General features: G+C 40.0%; 1 protein-coding gene across 1 annotated transcript in view; it reads right to left on the minus strand.

The window, feature by feature from the left end:
• The window catches only part of LOC149181003 (two pore calcium channel protein 1-like), a 399,691-nt gene that overhangs the window by 266,643 nt on the left and 107,854 nt on the right, over nt 1-25,194 (minus strand). The window contains exons 6-7 of the mRNA XM_089414060.1: nt 10,497-10,557; nt 10,020-10,186 (exon numbers count right to left, since the gene is read on the minus strand). Of these exons, the coding sequence (XP_089270186.1) occupies nt 10,020-10,186; nt 10,497-10,557 (228 nt within the window). The remainder of the gene's footprint in view (nt 1-10,019; nt 10,187-10,496; nt 10,558-25,194) is intronic.

Raw genomic sequence — 25,194 nt, forward strand, 5'->3', positions numbered from 1 at the left:
TAGTTTTATGATTCCATGTTTATGCTTTATTTGTTGTTATCGCTTAATATTTCTCACTTGGAATATTACACCGGTGTTCACAGCGGAAGGAAACAGTGGGAACAATTATGATTACTGAGACATAATAACAAGCATAGGCGGGAGGATCGGTGCTCTAATACCATTGTAAGAGAGAAAACACCAATATGTGAAGTAATTGTGTGTAGAATTCTGTAAGTGTAATAGTAATTGTATTATTGAATAGAATTTGAATGGTAGTTTACATCCCCTTGGATGGTGTGCCTAAATAGGCATTGACTGGTCACGAGGGTTGATTGTATTAGAATATATCTCTATTTAGTAATGCTCAGTCTTTTTGGCTGTTTCTATTTTTATTCTTTTAGCAGTTTCTTAGATGAAATTGTTTGTTCTATATTCTACATAGAAACCTGATGTTTCTATTATTGTAAATATCTTTGTATTATCATTGAGCTGTTTGCTCCAGGTTAAGGAATTCATTCAATATTCTTTTACATGCGTGTTTCGCACTGTTTTATGGTATCAGAGCACAGGTGTCTTTCGAAATAATTTTTCACTGTTTGAAAAATTTTGTTTCATTTCGAAATTGCTCTTTAGGGATCTGGATTTTTTTGTTATCGTGGCCACATTCGAAATTTTTTTCTCTCCAAGGGTTAGCGTCTCCATTTACAAAGAACGCTTGTTCATGGTCTGAGATCTGAAAGCTATTGTGAATCCGGGAGCAGCAGTCTTCTTCTGTCACGATATCTGGTGCAGTATCCGCGTCAACATTTGGTTGAGGATTCTCGCTCTCGTATTCTACAGAACCACGCAACGGCATTTTTTTTAAGTTCAGATTCTAGTGAAGTTTTTTTTATGTGACGGTGATACATTGAAGAACGACAGAATCCTGTTGAAAGACATTGATACAGTTAAAAAAAAAAAAATTCTCTCGCGTATATTTGCTCACGATTTCAACAAATCGATATACTGCAGAGATCCTCCAGATTTTATGGTATCAAACCCGTGGATTATGTACCCGTGGATATTCATTTGAAACCAGTGAAAAACCCGTGGATCTATATCTAAAATCCGTGGTTCATTATTTCACGCGTTATACTTCTGATTTTTTTTCAAACCCGTGTATATTGCAAACGCCGATATATCTCAGTCATTCGCGTGTTATCAAAGCGTATTCACCTGTAGCTGAGACGTGACCTGGAGCTGAGACTTGACGTAACAACGTGTTATCAAAGCGTATTCACCTGTAGCTGAGACGTGACCTGGAGCTGAGACGTGACGTAACGTGAAGCTTGGATAGCTCACGTGGGCCATTGTTTAAGATCTTCGTATTTGTTTTGTGGGCCAATTTGATCCCTGAGACGTATATATCCGTGGTGTGTGCCGCCAGTGTGTTACCAATCAGCAGAACCGTGACGCTGAGACAGCACATGTGGGTCCATTTTTCCATATTTGTATTTGCTGTATTTGTGGTTCACGGGTTTTCCAGATTCACGGCTACAGTGACGTCAAACACATAAAGGTATTTTCAGATCCGCTTATTTTCCAGTTTATAGTGACGGGTTTGATCAGAATTTGAATTAAAAAATATTGTGATTATATTTGAAACGGTGGGACCAGAAATAGCATCACAGTTATTTTTTTTAAGTGGGATCAGAACAGCATCGCAGTTTATCATCAGTACAAGTGATCACACCAGCATCACAGTTATCCTTTGGTCTAGTTTTTTTATCTGGTGCACTGATACAGATCTGAGAAAATTTTTTTTGTATGCAAGTCTATTGTTTTTTAAAACAGAATTTGTTAAGATTTGCTACAGTCATCTTGAAAGAAGATTTTTAAGCAGGCAGCATTGTCGACTTACTATCAGTGGCTTTTGAAAAATTCAGTAGTTCATTTTGAAACTGCGCTCAGGGAGTGTTCTTGATCAGCGAGCTTCTTTGCATCCTAATCTCTTGAGTTCTTTCATTCCTTTCTAAGGTCGAGCCCTCTGTAAGCCAGGTAGCCTTCACTGAGTCTTAGCCCCGGCTTTGCTCACTGTGATAAAAGCTTACAGTCGTCTATCTCGATACAGAAATAAACCCTTCTCTGTCTATCTAGTGTTTGTTTGTGTTTCTTACAGTAAATCAGTCTTCTTTGGGAATCTTTTCATACTTATATCAGCATCTGTCAATTTCTGTCTGGATCAGCCTGCATCCTCGTTTGAAATCCGTGCCGGATTTTTTTGTATTTTTCCATATCTTGGGAAACGTACAGATGGCTTCGCTAACCAATCTCATGTTGGAAGGCAATCAGGAATATTCCGAGCAGACAGAATCTGTTTTTTATGCCTTTATGGCTAAAAGGTCGTCAGATCATGTACCGTCTTCTGCTTGGTATATTGACTCTGGTGCATCACGCCATTTCTCTCACAGGCGTGACTGGTTTATTGACTTCTCACCTTTCAGTGATTCCGTGGTATTTGGCGGAGGTGAAAAGTACACAGTAGCTGGCAGAGGTACAGTTCAAATTCAGTCTGGTGGGCGCACACTCATATTTCTGAATGTATACTATGTTCCCGGTATGGAAATTAATCTGCTGTCTGTCAGCCAGATTATGAGGAATTCTCCTCAGCTTGATGTTTTGTTCAGTGCACACAAGTGCTCTATTATTGACAGGGAGACTAGTATAACAGTTGCTGTTGGCCTAGAGGACCATGGTCTATATAGGCTACTTGACACCGGTGACTCTCCAGAAGTGGCTCTAGCAGCACGTGTCTCTCCCATCAGTACTCTTTGGCATCAGCGATATGGGCATCTAAATATGCAGTATCTCTCTCAGCTCTCCCGGGAGGGACTTGTGTCAGGATTACCTGATATTCAGACTCAGCAGTTGGGGGTATGCGGCGCCTGTCAAGCGGGAAAGCAACATCGGTCTTCATTCAAGAATGGAGAATCTTGGCGTGCATCTAAGGTACTCCAGTTACTTCACGCTGATATTTGTGGTCCTATGAATACAGCTTCTATCACTGCTTGCAAATATTTTTTACTTATTGTCGATGATTTCAATAGAAAGATGTGGGTGTATTTTCTAAAAAATAAATCTGATGCACTTAGTACCTTTCAGAAATTTAAAACCTTAGTTGAAAAAGAGTCTGGCTGTAACATCATGACTCTTAGGACCGACAATGGGGGGGAATTTTGTTCTTCAGCTTTTGCCAATTTCTGTGATATTCATGGCATCAAACATCAGTTAACCACACCCTACACTCCTCAGCAGAACAGTGTTGTCGAGCGCCGCAACCGCACGGTTGTTGAAATGGCTCGTTCCATGTTACAACACAGGAGTGTTCCAAACAGATTCTGGGCTGAAGCAGTATTTACTGCTGTTTACCTTCTTAACAGATCACCCACTCAGGCTGTTACAGGGAAGACTCCTGAAGAGGTTTGGTCTGGCCGTAAGCCTAAGATCAGTCATCTCAAAGTATTTGGCTCAGTTGCATATGTTTGGATTCCAGCTGCTAAGCGCTCTAAGTTGGATTCCAAAAGCCAGAAACTCATGATGACAGGGTACAGTGATCATCACAAAGCCTATAGGCTGATAGATATAGCCACTGGTCGTCTTAGCTTCAGTCGGGATGTTGTCTTTGATGAGGACAGAGGATTCTTTCAGCAATGTTCTGAGGATCAGCCTCACAGTGTTCTTCTTCCAGTCGGTCCACCTGATGGGAGGGATGATGTAGCATCAGTATTTGATAATACTCTATCTGAGCTTCCTCCAGAAGCCAACCCTCCTCTTGCCGTCCCTATTGCTCTTGAGCCTTCTCCACCTCCTTCTGATATTGGTTCCTCTACTCCTGATATTGGTTCTTCTTCTCTTCGGCCTAAATGGTGGGCTAAAACCATAGGTGATCTCCGGGATGATGAGCTCCTTGAAGGTAGAACTTCTAGGCATAAGAACAGACAACAGTCTACAGTCAATTTTGCTCTTATGGCTAACCTTCACAGTATTTTTGAGCCTCAAACATATTCAGAGGCTAAGGGTACATCTGAGTGGGAACAGGCTATGGAAGCAGAATTTCAGAGTCTTCAGAAGAATCACACATGGACACTTTCTGATCTTCCTGCAGACAAAAACCCCATAGGCTGCAAATGGGTGTATAAAGTAAAATACAAAGCTGATGGAACCTTAGACAAGTATAAAGCTCGGCTTGTGGCTCGAGGATTTTCACAGAAGGAAGGCATCGACTATGAGGAGACTTTTGCTCCTACAGCCAAGATGAGTACCATAAGGCTTGTTCTTGCCCTAGCAGCTCAGTTCAATTGGAAAGTTCATCAGATGGATGTAAAAAGTGCTTTCCTAAATGGTGATCTCCAAGAAGAAGTCTACATGACGCAGCCTCCAGGATTCAAGGTTGCTGGTCAAGAACAGAAAGTGTGTCGGTTAGTTAAAACAATCTATGGATTGAAACAAGCTCCTCGGGCTTGGTACATGAAAATTGATCAGTACCTGACAGATCAGGGTTTTCAGCGGAGTCCATCTGATGCAAACCTGTATATCAAGCATACTGGTGATGATATCTTGTTTGTAGTTGTCTATGTGGATGATCTTATCATTATTGGCAGCTCTGCACATTTGATCCATGGGATCAAACAAGATCTATGCAGAACTTTTGAGATGACAGACTTGGGACTTCTTCATTACTGTCTGGGGGTTGAAGTATGGCAGACTTAAAATCAGATCTTTCTTTCTCAGTCCAAGTATGCCAAAAATCTTGTGGAAAGGTTCAGAATGCAGGATTGCAAACCGGCCACGACTCCTATGGAACCAGGGCTCAAACTTTCAGCACAGTCATCCTCTCCTCTTGTGGATGAAACTTTATTCAGGCAATTAGTGGGCAGTCTCATCTATCTTACTGCTACCAGACCTGACATCAGTTTTGCAGTAAGCTACATTTATTGGTCATGCCTTTTCACCTTTCATTGACATAATTTATTTTTATTAATGTTAATTAATTAATTATATTATTATTTTTATTATGTTTTTATGAATTATTTATTCATAACAAGAGACACACAGAATGACTTTATCAGAGGTTGTTCCAGGGTTGATGTCAAAGGATCTGCGTAAGCACTGTGCAGAGGGTCCAAGATGATGAGTTTTCTGAGGCAGAGTTGTGTCGGGGTTTGTTGTTGAGGAAGGGAAATTCCCTTAGATAATTTTGGCCAGATTTTCTTACTGTTTGGATTGCCAGTTAGGCATCCATAGATTATTATAAAAACCCTCAGTCGCTGCACCTATTTTCCAAAGTTGGATTTTTCCAAGGACAATTGTGCAAAAAATAACTATGTTAATTATTGCATGTGTCCTAATATTTTCTCAGTTTCCAGTGCTATTTTTCTTCTGCGGTTTATTTGTGAAGAAAACAGTGTGAATTATTTGATATTTGTCGTAGCAAATAAATTGTTAAATGATTTCTAGTTGTTGCGATAGATGAAATTTTCACATGGTATCAGAGCATGAATGATAAATCGGGAAGCTCAGAAGCAGAGAAGGGAATTCCATTGTTCAGAGGAGTAGCAGGCCGAAATTCTCACAGGTTGCGCAGTACCTTGACTGTTAGTTTTTGTAGCATCGAATGTGTTATAGCCACGAAATTTGGAGAGGCTAGAATACATGAGATCTCCAAAACCCAAAAAGTGTTCGTGGAAATTTCGCCCAGAAGTGTAGATTATTAACCATTTTTTAAATATTTAATCTAAACTTAGGGAATTTGGTTAATTAATTAGTATTAATTGAGATAAGGTGAGAATCATCTAGAAACTCACAGATCGATCCAGAGATGAACTTAGCCATTGATTAATTTTAATCTTGGTCGTTGGTGCTCCAACAGTGGATTATAAGAGGAGATCGATGTGGTGATGGAGAACACACCAGTGCAGATACTCAGTTGCCGAGGAAGTTTGATTTTCTCAGTAGCAGTAGCTCAGCAGAGAAGATAAGGTCAGAGGGTGAGTAGCAGGTGGAAGAGGAGGGTAGCAGCATTCTGGAAGGAAGGTTTCCAATTCCCGAAAGAGGCAAAGGAAGGAAAGCCAAAATTCTCATAGGGTCAGCGTAAGCTCTACACGGAGGGTGATGTAGGAGGCTAGAGAGGTAATTTCGGAGGAAGAAATTAGCTATGGGGTGAGAGAAAATTCTCACGATAATTTTGCCAGTATTGTTCTTAGATTAGATTGTCAGTTGGGCATCTAAATTATTGTACTCATAATTGTTGTTGAAGAATAATAATAAAACCCTCATCTGCTGCACCGGTTTTCCCGCATTGGGTTTTTTCGGGACAATTTTCCAAAAATAATTGTTAAAATTCTTGTGTGTGCGCTAGAATTTCTCAGTTTTCAGTATTTTATTTTCCGCAGTACTTTTATGGTGAAAATAACAGTTGTGATTTTATTCGTTGTTTGTCGTAGCAAATAAACTACATAATTAAATTTTCAGTTAGAAGAATAATTTCAGTTGCAGCAATAGATAAAAATTTCACATGGTATCAGAGCACAGTGGATCAGCTGGAGAGCTCAGAAGCGAAGAGAAGGAATTTTCGTTGCTCAGTAAGGGCAGTAGGCCAAAATTCCCAAAGGCAGCACAATTTTTTTGCCAGAAGGTCAAATTGCTGGAGGAAATTCAATTTTTCTGAGAAGGGCAGAAAAATTCGATCCTTCCAGATCGAGTAATTCCAAAGGCAGAGGGAGCAACTCATATTTTCGTTGGGCGGATCTCTAGTTGGGCACAGAGGGGTTTTGCAGCAACTCACTAGTGCAAAATCAATGTCATGTGAAAGAGCAATAGCACACATATAAATTCTTCAACGTAACCATGGACAGAAGTAACATTCAGGGGATTTCAGATTTGTCTTCCAGATTGGAGGACGAATTTGCTCATTTATTAGGATCAGCTTCATAGGGTGTCTGGTATATAGAATCTAGATAGTGGAGCATCAACTCACATGACAAGGGTTAGAGAATATTTTTCTAGCAGAGGGTCAGAAGGTTGAGTTTCTGAAGGCAAGTTGTGTCAAGGTTTGCCTGTGGGGTGTGGAAAATTCCTCACTAGATTTTTGCCAATATTTTTCTCTATAGGATTGCCAAATTTCGGCATCTAGTTGTACTCAGAATTTCTCACCACTGCTTAATAATAAAACCCTCAGCTACTGCACCGGTTTTCCCAAGTTGGGTTTTCCAAGGGCTTTTGTCCAAAAATAATTGTTTTATTTTTATGTATGTCTGCTAGCATTCCTCAACTTCCAGCGATTTATTTTCTTCCACGGTATTTTTGTTTTTGAAGGTTGTAGTGTGATTTATTCAATATTTTCGGTAGCAAACAACAAATAAATTATTAAATAAAATTAACAATTAGGAGAATAATTTCCAGTTGTTGCAATAGGGTTCCAGTTTGGAATTTTCACACTTTGGTGGTTAACATGGTGACCTTGCAATCGTCAAAGCCACAGTGTCTGCAGTGCTGAAGGCATCAGGTGGTTGGAACACGGGGGGGTATCGTTAATCAAGCCTTTGCTTGCTTCCCATTGGCTTCCATCCCACAACCTGCTCTAGAGACTAAGCTCTAAAATAGTTAATAGGGAGGTTACACTTAGAATAGGCATTTAACTTAAATCAACCAAGATTATGCATTTCACCTAGCTTGTAGGACCTGCACTTCACATAGGATAGTCATTCATCCAAGCAGCGATTATCCATTTCGTTACTTGGCATTTAATTGGTAATAAGCATGAAGTTGATTCCATAAAACACTGGTCTCACAATTCAATCTAATATAATCTTTAAGTCTTGATAAAATTAACCAAGTAGCTAGGCCACTCAGTCATGTCTCCCAGACTCGTTGGTTGCCAACTTGTCCTTCGTCTTCACATTTCCATTGGGACTATCCCCCATAACTTGTTGTTGGGAGACAGCTAGAACAGAGAGGTCAAGGATCAGAGTGACAACCCCCAGCCTGAGTCATTGTCGTAGTGCCTGTACAATCCGAGCGACATGTCTAAAAGCTACCTATGGGTACCCTGCATCATCTCCATGGGTACCATCCAGACAATGTAGTGTACTCCCTCTCCAGCATTGGGACTCCATCAAGTGCTACAAGCCCTCTCTAATCATCCTGGGGATGATCACCCTCATATGGTGTGATGTTCCTTTTTCTCGTATTCCTTATGGCATAGTTAGGATGGACTTTCAGGGATGGAGGCAAACAGGTCACAGGGGCAAGTTTACGTCATCAGTGGGCCTAGGGGCTTTTGGAGACGTTTTATGAGGTCTAGAGGAATTCACTTGCCATATTCCATCATTAGTATTGATTCCGCACAGCTTGCTTCTAGTTCTATTGCATTCTGATAATTCCCGTAAAACGGGGTTATTGTTGTACCTAATTCAATTAATTACACCTAAGGTGGCATTCTGAGAGGAATACTTCACTGAACACATTAGTTTAATATTTCATTGGAACCGAAACGAGAATATCTATAGGATGGGATGGTTAGAAGTGATTTTCAATGGCCTGAGGAGGCATGGTGGCCAATTTACCATTTTCCCACATTAAAAATATATTTTAATTGAAATAAAAAGACGGAAATGTGCTCATTGATTAAAATAATAAAATAGGAGGTTCTAGAGGGGTCCATCAGATCTATAAAAAGAGGAGGAGGCCATTACAAGACATCTTGAATTTGTGCATGTTGTCTTGATAAAAGTTGGAGAACCTAGTTCCCAGCTACTATAGCCCTAGGACAGAAACCCTCAGGTACGTTGTTGAGTGTTGGACGAAAACCTAATGCTTCTTGAGGAGACTTCATCCAAGAGTTTCATAGAGCTTCAGTGATATTGGAGTGAGGACCATTTCAGGTCCTCAATTGTTGCTTCATCATTTTCCAGTTCATTCAGTGCCAGTTGTTGTTAGAGGGATATTGCAGCCGTTGTGGAGATTTGAGAGATGGGGATCGGCATAGCAGCAGAATATTTCTAGGTCCCCTCAACTATCATCTCTTCTATTTTTTCTCATATATTTCCAGTTGTGCTCTGCATGCTATATTATAATAAATGAAGGTGAGTCATTCCTTGTGCTGCATTCTGATGTTATTTGAGTTTCTGGGTTTACTTCTACAAATTATCAATCTATTTTCCATATTTTATTGATGTTGCCCCTTTGAAGAGGCAAGTAAACATAGTGCCCTATTTTTTATTATCAAAGAGATTTTTTTAGGGTTTCTCTCTCTTTTCTTTTATGTTCCTAGTTTTTGCACTATATTTTATGTGATCACTCTGAAATTTTGGGGTTAAGTATATTACAATATGTGTTGGGAGGAGAGGTATGAATAGTCATTGCATAGATCACTGATTTGTATTCCTTATTATGTATCATTTGATGTATCCTTATGTGAGATAATGTAATATAAATGCCAGTTTTCAAAACAAACAAAAATAACTAAATGAAAACCTTAAGATATGGGAGATAAAGTGGTAAAATATATAACAGTGTTGGAAGAAATCCACAGCTAAGGAATCTGGAAGATCTAAAGCCCAAATGTGAAGTATCTCTGCACTCTGAATTGTTTATAAAGTGTTTGCATCAGTGTTGAAAATATGGTTTCAGGGAATATATCGACAAGGTTTCAGAGAGAAACTCAAACGGAAATATCAGGGAAAATACTGGAAAATATCAGAAAGCATAAACTTGCACCTAAAAAGCTCAGAAACATCAGCAACCTAAAAAACTGGGGAAAATCAGAAATAGCAGGAAAAATCAGAGATAATTGCAACACTGGATTGTATTACATTCTAAGAGAAGTATAAACTTTTAAACTTTATCATGTCAGTGATAGAAACACAAGTCACAGCAACATCAATTATCTGATTAGCTTGAGCACTTACCATAATAGCTTCAGCAAATTTACATGATTTGATAAATACATAATAACAACATAGTTTGCAAATTCAAATAGATTAAGAAAAGAATTATACTTATATGCAGGTATCCAGACATCTGGATTATTTGATGTTGTAAAAAGCACAAACATCTGATACAATGTCTGTCCATAAGATGTGAAGATTTCTTTGCCTTGATTGGTGTCTTCAAACATTATATATGCAACCCAGCTTGAAAATAAAAGAAATAAGAGCAACAGGGCCTGCATGAGAAGGAAATATTGAATCATATCAAAGCAAACTAATGGTGCAAAATGGTGCCACAATGTAGTACTTAATTGTTCTCTGTATATGAGTTGCAACATATCTCCCCTCACAGATATAATCTCGGGCAAGTCAAGTAAAGCATTTCCAACTAACAAAATGAGGAAAATATGAGCACAATCATGCCAATAATGAAGCCATCATCTTCACACTATAAATTTACATCTTAAAACACATCAAAATACCAAAAAGAGGGGATTGAATTAGGCAAATAAGAATTTAATGACTTCCTTGAGTAAATAAACTCACCAAAACATCAAGGTAGACTTTCACCATACCAAGTAGTGTCCGAATGCAGTCCCGTAATTCTCTACATTCAACATGTTCATATTCGTCAATTGCTATTTGAATATTGCAGGGCATTGTAAAATAAATTTTTAAAAATAATAATGAAAAAAATAATCAGAAGCAACACTTTCATCTCATTAGGAATTATCCAAATAAACAAAATCCTCAATCTGTGTCACGCATCATTTTTAGCAGATTCAAAAGTTAAAATAGATTCTAAAGATATATCACTAAGATCACATACCATATAATAATGACATTTTTGCAAGAAAGAACAGGACCAACATAAGGGAAAAGCCACCCAAACTACAATGTAATACGTTTTTTAAATCTAAGAAGCCTCAATATACATGTATGCTAAGAAAAACATACATTCCTTATACTTTGGAGAATTGCTTTCATTGGATATTCCAGGCTTTAATAACCCCCAGATTGCATTGGGCAATTGAAGGCTTATATCCCAGTTTGATTTCATCAGACTGGTGATTTGATGATTATATTCAGGGTTTTCCATGGTTCAGCAGCTGTACTTTTACACTCTGGTTTATTATCACAAACAGAATTGTATTATCGACTTATGATGTCTTCTGGAATGGTGTCCAAATCATAAAATTGATGCTCTTGATTTATGGTGAATGAATGATCCTTGAATTTCGTTTGAAATATAACTTTAGGTCATCTTCCAAGCGTTCTTTTTATTTTTTTTGCCACTGGATATATAGGTTTGAGCGGGGTTGCAGGGGAGAGCCACCCCCCCTTGAATCCGCTCCTGAATCGCACTCCGCTCGGGAGCAGATGGGGAGCGACCTCAGGAGCACATTCCTAAATTCACTCCCTGCGGAAGGGAATTTCGGGAGCAGTTGCTCCACGACCACTCCCTTTCACTCCGAGAGCGAAAAATTAAAGGAGGGAGCAGACAGGGAGTGATCGCTCCCGACCGCTCCCTCTAATTTTTCGCTCCCGCCGGCGAAAGGCTGCGAGGTGGACGGGGAGGGAAGGGGAGGGGGAAAAAAGTTAAAAGGCCCTCCTCTCCTCCCATTATTCATCATTTGCCTTTGTGAGAGAGCAAGAGAGAGCTTGGAGCTTGAGGAGCTTGCAAGGGAGATTGGAGATTGGGATTGAAGACCAAAGAGGTAGGATCTACACTATAATCTAGCATTTGTGTTTTTTATATGTTCATTAATAAATGAAAATGTTCTCCTCTCATTCCCATTCCTCCATTTTATTGCAGGCATAAAAATTCAAACATCATGGCTATATGACTTGGCATTCTCTTGTTGTTGGTTCCTTTTTTGGTTATTATGGTGTTGGAGATTAGGAGGGTTGATCATGATGAAGAGGATGAAGAAGTGGGTTTTAGTGGATTTGATGAAAACCCTGGAGAGGAGAAGTACCTTGGTGAGGAGGAAGAGGAGAGTGGAGATGAGGGCACAAAAACCAAACCAGACCAAACCCCATTGTGGAAATATATTTCTAGGCGTGAAGGAGGAAAGGGGGTGGAAACACTAAATTTACATGCCTCCATTGCGAAAATACCTACACAAGTTCATACACCTGTGCCAGAAGGCACGTCTGTGGGAAAAGGCTATGGGATGGAGATAAACAAATAGGAATCTGAGCTTCTGTAAGTGTGTCAGCAACACAAAAAGCCAAATACATAAGGGAAGAGGAGGAAGCCCAATACAGATTTAAAAGATCAAAGGGTGTCTTTGAACATAGCCCACAATCACATGCACAAAAAACTCCATCAGCATCCTCCCATGGCAGTGAATATGGAGGCACAGGAACAAACATCTCTTTAATGCGTAGAACCATATCAGATTTCCTTGACGAAGGGTGTAGGAATGATGTGGATTCAAAAATTTACCAATTTCGCTATGCATGTGGGATACCATTCAATGTTCTTTGCTCACCTTATTGGCATGAAATGGTTTTTGCCATTAATGATGCCCCCAAAGGATACAAGATCCCTAGGTATGACAAGGCTAGAACCGTGGGACTTGATCATGAAAAAGAAAAAATAACACATTCTTTGAGTAAAATGACAAATTCTTGGAATGAGCATGGGGTGTCTATTGTATTTGATGGATGGACAAATGTAAAAGGCAAACCATTGATAAGTGTTATTGTTGTGTTTGTTAATGGTGCAATCTTCCTTTCAACATATGATTACTCAGAAAAGTTCAAGACTGCCATCAACATTCTCGAACCATTACTTGAAACAATTGAACATATTGGGCCATATAATGTCATCCAAGTCATCACTGATAATGTTGTTAATTGTAAGGCAGCGGGAGCAATTATTGAGGATAGAAACCCCAACATATTTTGGTCTGGGTGTTTAGTTCACACAATGAACCTTTTGATGCATGATATTACTAAGAACAAAAACCATCGATACAAATGGATTGGTGATTTGTACAAGAGAAGCAAAAAAATGATAAAATTTATTACAAATCATAGCAATACACATGGGCTTTTCCGCAATCACTCAATAAAATTCGAGTTGTTGAAGATTGCGAAGACTAGATTTGCTAGCTATTACCTCACCTTCAGGCGCCTTTTGAAGGTAAGAAATTCATTGGCTAGCATGGTATCAAGTCAACACTGGCAGGTATTAAAGGATAGGGCTCCAACCGCAGTTGACCAGAAAGGTTTTGAACAGGTGGAGGAGACAGCTCTTGATGGTCTGCTTTGGCCACGTGTGAGGGAAGTTTTACAATTCACCAAACCCATTTATAGCATGATTCGTTTTGCAGATATAGATAACCCAGTGATTGGGGAGGTGTCTGAAAAAATGGATAGCATGTTGGGGAAATAAAAGATATTTTTCAGGAAAATGATCCCAACTTGTATACAATGATTCACAATTGTATGTGCATAGTGGAATAAACTTAATGTTCCACTACATGCCTTGGCGTATATCCTTATGCCAAAATACTACTCTCCATCTTGGTTGGGTCAACCTGCACCTGGGGGTGGGATTAGGATCAAACCCCATACCGACCCAGAGGTATCTAAAGGATATACTAAAGCATTAGACAAGTTGGTCCCTAACAAGGAGGAGTGTGTTAATCTGCATCTTGAATTAGCCAAATACTTCAGTTGCACTGGTTCCTTTGGTTCTTTGCATGCAATGGAAGATGGCAATAGATTTGATGCTCCCACATGGTGGAAAGCATATGGTGACATGGGACTTTTTCCAAAATTAGCAAAAATAATTCTCTCACAGGTTGTAAATACTTCTTCTGCAGAGAGCTGTTGGAGCACCTACAGCTTCATCCATAATGTGAGAAGAAATAGACTCAATGAAAACTGGGTAGAAAGCTTGGTTTATGTGCACTATAACTTGAGGTTGTTGAGTCATTATTGTGATCAGGCTTATGAGGATACATCATATAAAATTTGGGACAACAACCTAGAGGACGATAATTTGGAGGATGGCACTATACGTCTAGAAGAATTGGAAGAAGAACTTTTGAAAGATGATGATGAAGCAACAACAACCATGCCACCCCCACCATCCAGTAGTAATGCTTGAGTTCCAACAATTGTTCCTTTGTTGTCGCCGCCTCCATCTGCATCCTCACGTGGAGGGCATGTGCCTTCTGTTTTTGGGCGTGCAACTATGCGGGAGGAGACTCTTAGAAGACCACCACGACCTGCTCAGAAATTAGACATTTCTCGTGGCAAGGCCACAGGAAATAGTAGATAATAAATTTACTTGTCTTTTCTAGTTTCTAGTAGTTTTTAACTTTTTATAACTCTTGACTCTTTCATATTTATTACGATATTTTTTGTAAACAATATATGACAATTTAAGTTTGAAGTTTGAAGTTGGCAATCATAATTCATTGGTAATGAATTATGAATATGATGCTTCATGAAAGTTAAAAGTTGTTTCATTTCATTTCATTTTATAACCTTTCATTTCATGTTAGAATTTTCATATAATTTTGGTGATCAATGATGATAAATGTTATGTATTGAATTTTGAAAGCTTGAAACTTTAAGATTGATGAATCATGAGACTCAATATGTTGTATGTTACTAACTTGTGGACGCGGTTGATGAAGATTATAACTTCTAGATGATTGATGTTATATGGTTCAGTCTATGTTTTTATGCTTTTTATATCTAATTCATCATTCTACATGCTTTTGTTGACATATATGCATCAAAATATATATTATATAAAATTCGCTTCCAAACCGGGAGATTTTGAAAATGTCGCTCCCCGCTCCCTCTCCCAAGTAACCTTGGGTTTGAGGTTTCAAGGAGCAAATTAAAATTGTAAGATTTATCTTGTGAATGGCTCCATGATTTTCTTCAAATTTCCAAGCATGTATGAATAAGCATTGTTGGTCTCAATTAAGCTCTTTCCCTGCTTATTCTCATTGGAAAATCTGATTAGCATTTTACTTTACGAGTGTGTTATCAAGCTGCCTTAGTCAAAACCTAGATAGAAGAGCCTCCCCTCTTACTACATGACCAAGCTTAGTTTGACCCTTAGGAAAACTTTCCTTAGCTTAGGAAGCCCCTTCCTTAGCCTTAAAGTGAAAGGAAAGGCCACCAAGGTGATAGTGGGTGGCTTGCCTAATAGTTGCTACTTGGCCCTCCTATTGGGGTTTTGGACTTTTCCCCTTATGAGAGTTTGAGTTGCAAGATAACATATGTTGGGCTTTGTAGAACAACACTCACCTTACTCCATATTGACTTGTATCATGGAAACAACACGTTTTTCTCCTTTATAGATCGCAAAGAAGCAAACAAGGGGGATTAGTAAAGAAACTTTGTTGACAGTGGAAATACTTCCAAATGCCAATTTCATAGTTTTCTTAATTTGATTCATTTTTACTAAAACAAAAATGTTATTATAGGTAAAGCACAATTCTTGGTCAAAGTTACCAGACTTGACTTGATGAATGGTTTGAACTAGGAAAAAATTCATGCATCGGCTCAAGTAATAAAAATAAATAAATACACCAAGATATAGCAAAAAAGATATTTTATGTCGTTACTAAACATTAGAATGTCCATGTAATGAAATTTCTCAATAATAACTCATTGCAAAGTACATAGATGATAGTAGATACCATAAAACTCCATCGCTTCTAGATAGTTGACAAGTCCAATAGTTGTCTGATGTGAAATTTGTGTTAGCAAGGAAACCAAAAATAATACTTTTCACTTTTTGAGAGACACAATGAAGTCAATGTAATTCACACTTAACTTAAGAGGATGTCTAAGATTTGGGATCACAAGCAATCTTCACATTCCCATCCCCCAATGGTCAAGTGGGGCTTTAATTCATCATCAAGGGACTTATTGCACATTCACTTCACCAACATGGATTCTTTGTAGAAGTCTCTTCTAATCTCCATTTGTAGGCTTGGACAAAGTGATGTATCTGCGGAAAGGCCACTAGGCCTCTATTTTCTCTTACCTATACAAGGGTCTCAATCTTCTGTGAAAATTCCTAATCCTCAAGGAACCCCTACTGCAGCAAATCTAAATTTACTTCAACTACTTGATTTTTAAATTACATTCATCAATTTATTCTTCTGAATACTGAAGCAAATTACTTCTGATGCCTACACTAATTAAATATTCGATCTCATGAAGCAGAAAACAGAGCAAAGAACAAGATACATAGGACACACTTACTTTTGGACACAATAGTCCCCGGAAAAACCCAATGCAGGGAAACCGATGCAGCAGTTCTGAGGGTTTATTATTATACAGGAGAAATATCTGAATAAAAATCTAGGATGCTCATCTAGCAATCCTTTATAGAGAAAATACTGGCGGAAAATCTGAGTTTTACCTCACTTCACCCGACAGAATTCCTGCTGATCCGGCACAGGTCTGGTTAAGCCCCGGCTATTTCTGCACTGGCCCTGCGTCAGCCTTTCAGGCTCTACGTCAGCCCTGCGTCAGCTTCTTTGCACTCTACGTCAGCTCTCCCGGCTATTCCAGCAGTTCTGGACTCTGCGTGACAGACAGCTTTCTAGCTCTGTGTTAGGACTGCGTGGGCCCAAACTGGCCCAACGTCAGCCTTTCTCGACTACTGCACTGCCTCTCTGCAAGCTCTCTCCGCCTCTCTGTCAGTATTCTCCGGAAAATCCTTTTCCCATATTCTCTCTACCCCTCTGCTGCTGAATGATTACTTAGTTCGAATTTCTCAGCTTCCTAGCCCTAGAAATCGAACTCCAGATCAATCTCTCTCTCTCTCTCTCTCTCTCTCTCTCTCTCTCTGTGTGTGTGTTTCTAAATGAACCCCAAGCCTCCATTTTATACTTTTCCTGGTGAGTCTTCAATGGCCGAGATTAAGTCTCTAATCAACGGCTAAGATTAAAACATGGCTTGATCAGCCTTCTAGATCATTCTCACCCATATTTTGATTAATACCCATTAATATTTTGATTTCCCTAAGTTTAGACTTTGGAACCCCATTTAAAATATTAATTATTTTAATAAAATACAATCCGGGTGGAATTTCACCAAACGGTTTCTAGGCTATTTAGAACTCATGTGCCTTACCCTCTCCACCAATTTTCAAGGCTAGAGCACTTCCGATGCTACCAAAAAATAACACTCCCTCTTAGCGAGGAAAGGGCTCTAGCAACAATGTCCACCTGCACGCTGCTCTATTTCTGAAGCACCTCCTTTCTGCACTGCTACTGCCACCAACGTTGTGTTGTTGCCTCTATTGTACTGCTACCCATGACACTGTCACTGCCACTACTACATCTGCACTATAGCTCCCTCTCAAACGTTGCATCTGCTATGCTGCTAGCACTGCCACTGGTAACACTGCATCCATACTGCAACTCAGTTTCTAAGAGAAGCAACTGAAAACATCCAAAATTAGTTGAACTTAACTGTGTTCAACATAATACAATGAATGTTGGAATCTGACTGTTGTTGATTCTGATCCTCTGAATCTTCTACGCTGTTGCTGACTCCTGCACTGTGCCAACTGCACTGTTGCCAACCTTGCTCTGCGCTTAACAGTTTCGGGTCCCAAGCCACTGCATCTGTCCTCCAAACACTCCACTGCATCATCTGACACTAAGTCCATCTCGCTACTGCTGAATTTTGGGCTCCCATAGCAAGGAATTGATCCAAGGGGTGGACTCCTCAAGAAACATGCCCACATGTAGTCCTCCCGACTATAGCTCAATATCGCCCCATCTCCCTCCTGGAGATGCGTGGGCACTCATGGCAAACTCATCCTCGTCAATCTTTGTTGAAGTAGCCTTAGGATCATGTTTCTCATCCTTGTCCTTTTTCTTCAAAGGACACTAGGATGCATAGTGGCCCAACTCGCCACAACTGATGTGAAAATTCCTTAATCTAACACATCAGAAACCCCTACTGCAATTACTGGTTTACAATCTCCTACTTGTTCTTTGCATTAACAAGTTATTTAATTGCATAAACATCGAAGTAAACACTATTACAGCCTTCACAAATATACAGATCATGCACTGAAATAAACTGAGACAATAACACAAGGGACACTGTTATTTTTGGACAATCGTCCTCAGAAAAACCCAATGTGGGAAAACCGGTGCAGCAGGTATGAGGGTTTTATTATTAAGCAGATTTCATGAATACAACTACGGTGCTAGAAATGGATCACCCAATCCTTGGCAATAGTACCTCTATCCGGAGACAAACATTCCACCAAATCAGCAATCGAATGATCAAACCCCACAGTGACTCCGAATGTTCCCTACGCTGGACAGCGAAAGCTACTCCAAGCATTTCTCAGGAACTACGTCACTCTTCCACGCACTGCATCACCCTCTCCCACTTCAAAACCTGTTGATTTGCTCCCAGTCTGCCCCACAGAATCTCCCCAGCGCTGCCTCTGAGGTCCAGCGTCAGCGTCTACGACCTCTGTGTCACCTACGTCAGCCTTCTACGTCCTCTGCGTCAGCTTTAAGGCCTCTGTGTCAGCCCTACGATATCTGCGTCAGCTCTTCTAGGGCTTGCGTTGTCTCTCCGGGCACTGCGCTGCCTCTCTGATATGTATTCTTCAATCTCAGATGAAAATCCCTTGTTGAATTGCCCTTCGCTACAACTCTGATCACTAACTCGATTTCCTCAGCAAACCCTGCCCCAGAAAATCAAATTCTTGATCTCTCTTGGTGTATCTCTAACTAACCCTCAAGCCTCCTCTTATACTTTTCCTATTGACAATTCAATGGCCGAGGTTAAGTCCCTAGTCAACGGATAAGATTAGAACCAGCTTGATCCTCGTCACTTAGAACTTCCTTACCCATTTTATATTGATACACATTAATATTTTAATTTTCCTAAGTTTAGACTTAGGAACTCATTAAAAATATTAATTATTTTAATATCTCTTCATCCAGGTGGAATTTATCCAAACGATTTCTAGATCTTGGAGATCTCATGTGCCTTAGCCTCTCCACCAAATTTCATGGCTAGAGCACATCCGATGCTACCCAAAATCGACAACTGAAACATTTCACCTTCGAAATGTCCTCCTTTTGTTTCGACTTTTGTTGTCCCTTCGATGCCAGAGCCATGTTTTCCTCCTCCTTCGTCTTTGAGCCACTCCACTGTTGCCACTGAGGTTGACCTTCACTAGGTCCCTCCTTAACTCCTCCTATTGAAGAGTCGCCCACATCTCCTCCAATGAAGATAGTTTTTCTCTGCCCAATATGCTTCGGACGAAAACTTGCCATTCATCCGAGACTCCATTCAGGGTTATCCTCACCATCGCGGTTGGCTGAGGAGTGGACCCCATTGCAGCAAGCTAGTCTCTAGTGTCTTGAAGATGCTGAAGATAGAGGTTCACCCCTTCACCTTTATGCATCAAAGTCCACTGCAACTTCTGTTTCAGATACATCTTCCGCTATTCAGAAGAGCCTTCATACAGAGAAGACAAGGCTTCCCACATCTCTCGAGCTATATCCTTGCCCTGCAAGTGTGAGACCACATGATCTCGAACTCCATCGAGAATGAGCCTCTTTTCCTTCCCCTGCTTAGCCTTGTATTTCTTCTTTTGATCGTTGTTAGCAAGAACAACTACAACACTATTGACGTAGGTCTCGAGATCATGTTCCTCCAAAACAGCTATGATTATGGTCTTCCATATGACATAGTTGGAAGCTCCTTCCAACCTGTCCTGATCTCTCAGCCCATGTGATGCCATCTCACCCAACTGTCGAACTAACTCCTCTAGTCACTGCTTAGCTGCTCAGCAAGTGAGAAATTCGAACTTTCTGGCATAAAGTTCTCTGAGGAGAAAATTTCCCTACTATGTGTCTTCGTTGTTTTCTAGCGGATTTCTGCCCTGGTAGAAACTGCACCCTTAAAGCACTACACTGAGGCTCTGCGTCGCTCCCTCTGCCTCTGCAAACTCCTGAACAGGAAACCGTACCTCTCTGTTGTCTCACTAAGAGAGAGATTTCCTCGGGTCTGTTTCCCTGCAAGGACTACGCAATCCCTTCAAGGGGATTCGAGTTGCTGCCAAGTGTAGCTTTCGGCCTCACTGCTCCGCACCGGATCTGCTCTTCTTGTTCCAAAATCAATGCTCTGATACCATGTGAAAATTCCTAATCCTCAAGGAACCCCTATTGCAGCGAATATGAATTTACTTCACCTACTTGATTTTTAAATTACATTCATCAAGTTATTCTTCTGAATACTGAAGCAAATAACTTTTGTAGCCTACATTAATTAAATATTTGATCTCATGAAATAGAAAACAGCGCAAAGAACAAGATACATAGGACACACTTATTTTTGGACACAATAGTCCCCAGAAAAACCCAATGCGGGAAAACCAGTGCAACAGTTCTAAGGGTTTATTATTATACAAGAGAAATATTTGAATACAAATCTAATATGCTCATCTAGCAATCCTTTACAAAGAAAATACTGGCAGAAAATCTAAGTGAGTTTTACCTCACTTCACACAGCAAAATTCCAGTTGATCCAACACAAGACTGGTTAAGCCTCGGCTATTTCTGCGTTGGACCTACGTCAGCCTTGCGTCAACTTCTCTACCCTCTGCGTCAACTCTCCCGGCTGTTCCGGCAGTTCCGGATTTTTCTTGACAGGCAGCTTTCTAGCTCTGTGCTGGCCCTTCTGGCTCTGCATCAAGACTGCGCCTAGACTGGCCCAGCGTCAATCTTTCTTGGCTACTGCGCTGCCTCTCTGCTAGCTCTCTCTGCCTCTGTTAGTATTCTCCAGAAAGTCCTTCTCCCGGATTCTCTCTGCCCCTCTCCTGCTCATTGATCACTTAGTTCGAATTTCTCAGCTTCGTAGCCCCAGAAATCTAACTCCAGATCAATTCTCTCTCTCTGTTTCCAAATGAACGCCGAGCCTCCATTTTATACTTTTCCTGTTGAGTCTTCAACAGCCGAGATTAAGTCTCTAATCAACAGCTACGATTAAAATATGACTTGCATCGCCTTCTAAATCATTATCACCCATATTTTGATAAATACCCATTAATATTTTAATTTCCCTAAGTTTAGACTTAGGAACCCCATTAAAAATATTAATTATTTTAATAAAATACAATCCGGGTGGAATTTCACCAAATGGTTTCTGGGTTCTTTAGCACTCATGTGCCTTAGCCTCACCAACAATTTTCAAGGCTAGAGCACTTTTGATGCTACCAAAAACTAACATCTTCTTTGTTCTTCTTTCCTTCCAAACTTGCTTTGAATAACTTGTTGTCCTATATGCCACTCTATTGAAATTTCTAAGTCTACACGTTAGAAATTTAATTTGTATTCTTCTAGTTTATTTCATCTACTTGTTTAAATTCGAACAAGTTATTTAAAACATATAAATAATGAAATAAACACAATACAGTCTCAACATCTACAGATCATCAGCTGAAAGAAAACAAACACACAAGTGACACCATTACTTTTGGACAAATGTCCCCAGAAAAACCCAATGCGGGAAAACTGGTGCAGCTATTCTGAGGGTTTATTATGCAGTATTTCCTTGAGTACAACTGAGTGCCAAACTGGCTCACCTTACAGAGAAAAATAACTGGCAGCAATACCTCTCTATTTGGAAACGGGTATTCAGAAAACTTGTCCCACGAAACCCTCTCTGGCGACTCTGAAGCTCTGCTTTGGCCCTTCTGGCCTCTGCGTCAACCCCAAACCCCTCTGTGTCAACTCTCTGAGGCACTGTGCAACCTTTGGGACCCTCTATGTCACTCCAGCTGCTCTCTGTGTCGATGACGCAGTCCCTCTAGCCTCGGCGATGTCTCTGCTGGGCTCTGTGTGGCCTGCTCTGGCTGTTGTTTCTCGCTCTCTACATCTGCGCTAGTCTCTTGGCACTGTCTCTACCTCTCTCTCCAGTACTCACTGCCCCTCGCTATTGATCACTGATTCGACTTTGCTAGCAACCCCGCTCTAACAAATTGAATGACTGATCACTCTAGTGTGTCCTCCAACTGACCCTCAAGCCTCCTCTTATACTTTTCCTGTTGGTCCTTCAACGGCCGTGATTAAATCTCTAATCAACGACTAAGATTAGATTTGGCTTGATCCATGACTATTGGAACCTTCTAACCCAGTTTTATATTAATACCCATTAATATTTTATTTTTCCTAAGTTTAGACTTAGGAACTCCATTAAAAATATTAATTATTTTAATATCTCCCAAGTCGGGTACAATCTGTCCAAACCATTTCTGGGTCTTAGAGCTCTCATGTGCTTTACCCTCTCCATCAATTTTCATGGCTAGAGCAAATCCGATGCTACCCCAAATCAACACACTCAACTCTCTGTGTTGAAGTTATGAGTTGCATTTTGTCTTCTTTAAATCTTAGTTCTAAGTCTTCAATCCTGAAATGGCTACAAGGTTTGTTGTCTGGATGTAGTTTTGAGTGCAAGCTGAACTCTATCTCAGCTACATAAAGTGCAACTTCGTTGCACATTATTTTGTAGTAAGCATGTAAGGGTGCTCCCTATCTTCTACTCTCTAAATCAACAATACAAGACTCTAAGAATCAAACCCTCAAAATCCTCATTTTGGGCTCTCTAAAGAAAGAATTAATGACCTCTTCTTTGCAGAAATCCAGCTCTTGTAGAAATCTTTGTCAATGGATACAATCAATTTAATAGTAAGATAAACCTCCATAGTGTGAATTTTATTTTGGCTTCAATTTTCTACCAAAGCAATTTACTTATGTTCATGGCAACCCCATTCCATTTTTTTTAAGGAATGCCCATTCTTCCTATTCCTGTTCATTGCCATTAAAGAATGTGACTAAACAAGGCACTCTCAAGGACCAATTCAGTTCTCATTTCTCCAAGGATGATTGGCCTCCTTTTCTTCTACCATCGACCTTCTACAGTTTGGACAACACATCTTGGTCTCCTAGCCAAAGATGCTTACTCTAACAATGAGAAGTCAATGTGGCTTATGTGGAAGTTGATTTAGCCTAAGAAGTCAACCAGACAATGAGTAAGTCAACATGAGGGAAGAAAAGAAATAGACTCAAGTATGAGAATCGAGCATCTTGACAAAGTAATCAACCACACTCAGTGAAACTTGACCAACAAGGAATATGTTAACCAATGAGTTGACTAGCTAGTGAATCGACCAAGTAATCAATCAACCAAGAAGAACTTCAATCATTCCATAAGACTCGTATTGTAATGTCCCAAATGAAATAAATTTGGAACAAGCTCTTCACATAAAATTTATCATGCATTTAACAGAAGATTGCCATGTAAAATTAAAGAAAAAAAGAGCACTGCAATCCATAACACACTAAAAAAGAAAATTCTCACCTTTATTATATTAGATAGGTTGGGGTTTTACATACACATACAACCCATATAGTTGAGATAAAAAGTTGGCCTCAAATAGATCTACAATAATGCCGCAAATCGGCCTCCAAAACAAACTGAAAAAATAAAATAAATAAAAAATAAAAATAAACTGCAACCTGTGAACCCTTAATGGATCCACCAAGGAAAGAGATGGGTGCTCGCCCACTCTCGGTAAATCACCCGAGGGTTTCCGTCCTGAGAACTGCTTTAGTAGAGAACCACGTTCTCAAACCTCTCCACAAGAACAAATCTCAAATCCAAGATGTCTCCAAAATTCAAATGATCTCCTCCCCTTTTATAGATCTGATGGATAGATCTCCAAGCCGCTAAAAGCATCTTATTTTATTATTTTATTATTATTCTAGAAGCTCCTCCATTGACTTTATCCTAAGTGACCTTTAATTTAATTTATTTCATTTAAGTCAATTTTGGCCCTTTTTCTCCAATTAATTATTTTTCCTTAATTAAATGACTAATTAAAGTCATTTTTTAACTAAGGAAAATGGAAAATCGCCCACCGTACTCTCTTCGGCCACTGGAAGTCTCTTCTTAGCATCCCATCCTGTAGATATTCTTGTTCTGGTTCCAACGAGCTATTACACTAAGGTGTTCCATCAATTAATCTCCCCGGAATGCCACTTAGAGCATAATTAATTAAGTTATGTGTAATATTCCTAATTAGCCCCAGCGAATTGAATATTCGATTTTGCCAAATTTTGCCTTCTATAGTTATTTTGTAAATAAAAAAGTGAGAAAGGGGGACATAACTCACTTTTAAAATAAAAGTCACTTCCAAGTTCCTAGTAGCACAACGTTGTGACTTAAAGGGAGAGCCAAGGGGGCCAAAAGGGGGACACAGAAACGGAGCCCACGCAGACACATGGAGGGACTGCGTAGGAGGGGAGGAACACGTGGCAAAAGGGGAATCACGCAGGAGAAGGTGAGCATTGGGATTGAGAGAGGCAGAAGCTATAAAAGAGAGAGGAGCCCCCTCATTTTGATCATTCAATTATGAGCATTTGTGATAGTCATTTCGACTTAGAGCACGCTGGCTGTTTAGCTAGTCTGCAGCACTGTTTAGTGCATTGAGTGTCTCCGTTCGGAGATCTCACCCTTAGCCCCGGGGGACTTCAAGTGCCTGCTCGGGCAAGGTATTTCCATTGGCATTTCAGCAGTAGATACATCAGCATTTCAACAGCAGTTTTATCAGCATTTTGGAGGACTGCACAGCACTGGGAGAGGGACGCAGTTCTGGAGGACTGCGCAGTACTGTGAGAGGGACGCAGCCCTGGCTTGAGGATTTGCAAGAGGTTTTGTGTTGAGTGGTAGAGCAGGGGATCAGCTCCTGCATCTGGAGCATTTTTGGCAGGGGTTTCACGTAGGATTCTGGAGTATCTCATTCAATGGCAGTGCAGAGCAGTAAGGAACTACGCAGAACCCCAAGGGGGCGATTTTCGGGGGTCGATCATTCCACGAAAGTTTTTTGGGTTTTTTTGGGTTTCTCGAATAGAGTCCAATTCCAAAATTTCAGCTTTTTCTGAGGAGGGGAGCAGCCCCAAATCCTCATTTGATTCCTAGCAGCAGCACAGCAATTTCCTAGCAGCTTGGACGCAGATCAGAGAAGAGCCATTGTATTTCTTCACTTGCCTTGTGCAAATAGAGGTGCCATCTTCCTAATCACCTCCTATACTCATTTTATTACTCAGTATAATAAAATGGCTTAGCATTCTCTCTGCATTTCTTGTGTATCTGCTTATGGTTTATTTGATATATATCGTATCACTGTTATTTGTATCTCTTTGAGCAT

Source organism: Pinus tabuliformis, chromosome 3_2 (assembly GCF_031772625.1).
Source record: "Pinus tabuliformis cultivar Carrire ecotype Pingquan chromosome 3_2, CPIR1, whole genome shotgun sequence".
In the NCBI taxonomy this organism is placed as follows: domain Eukaryota; kingdom Viridiplantae; phylum Streptophyta; class Pinopsida; order Pinales; family Pinaceae; genus Pinus; species Pinus tabuliformis.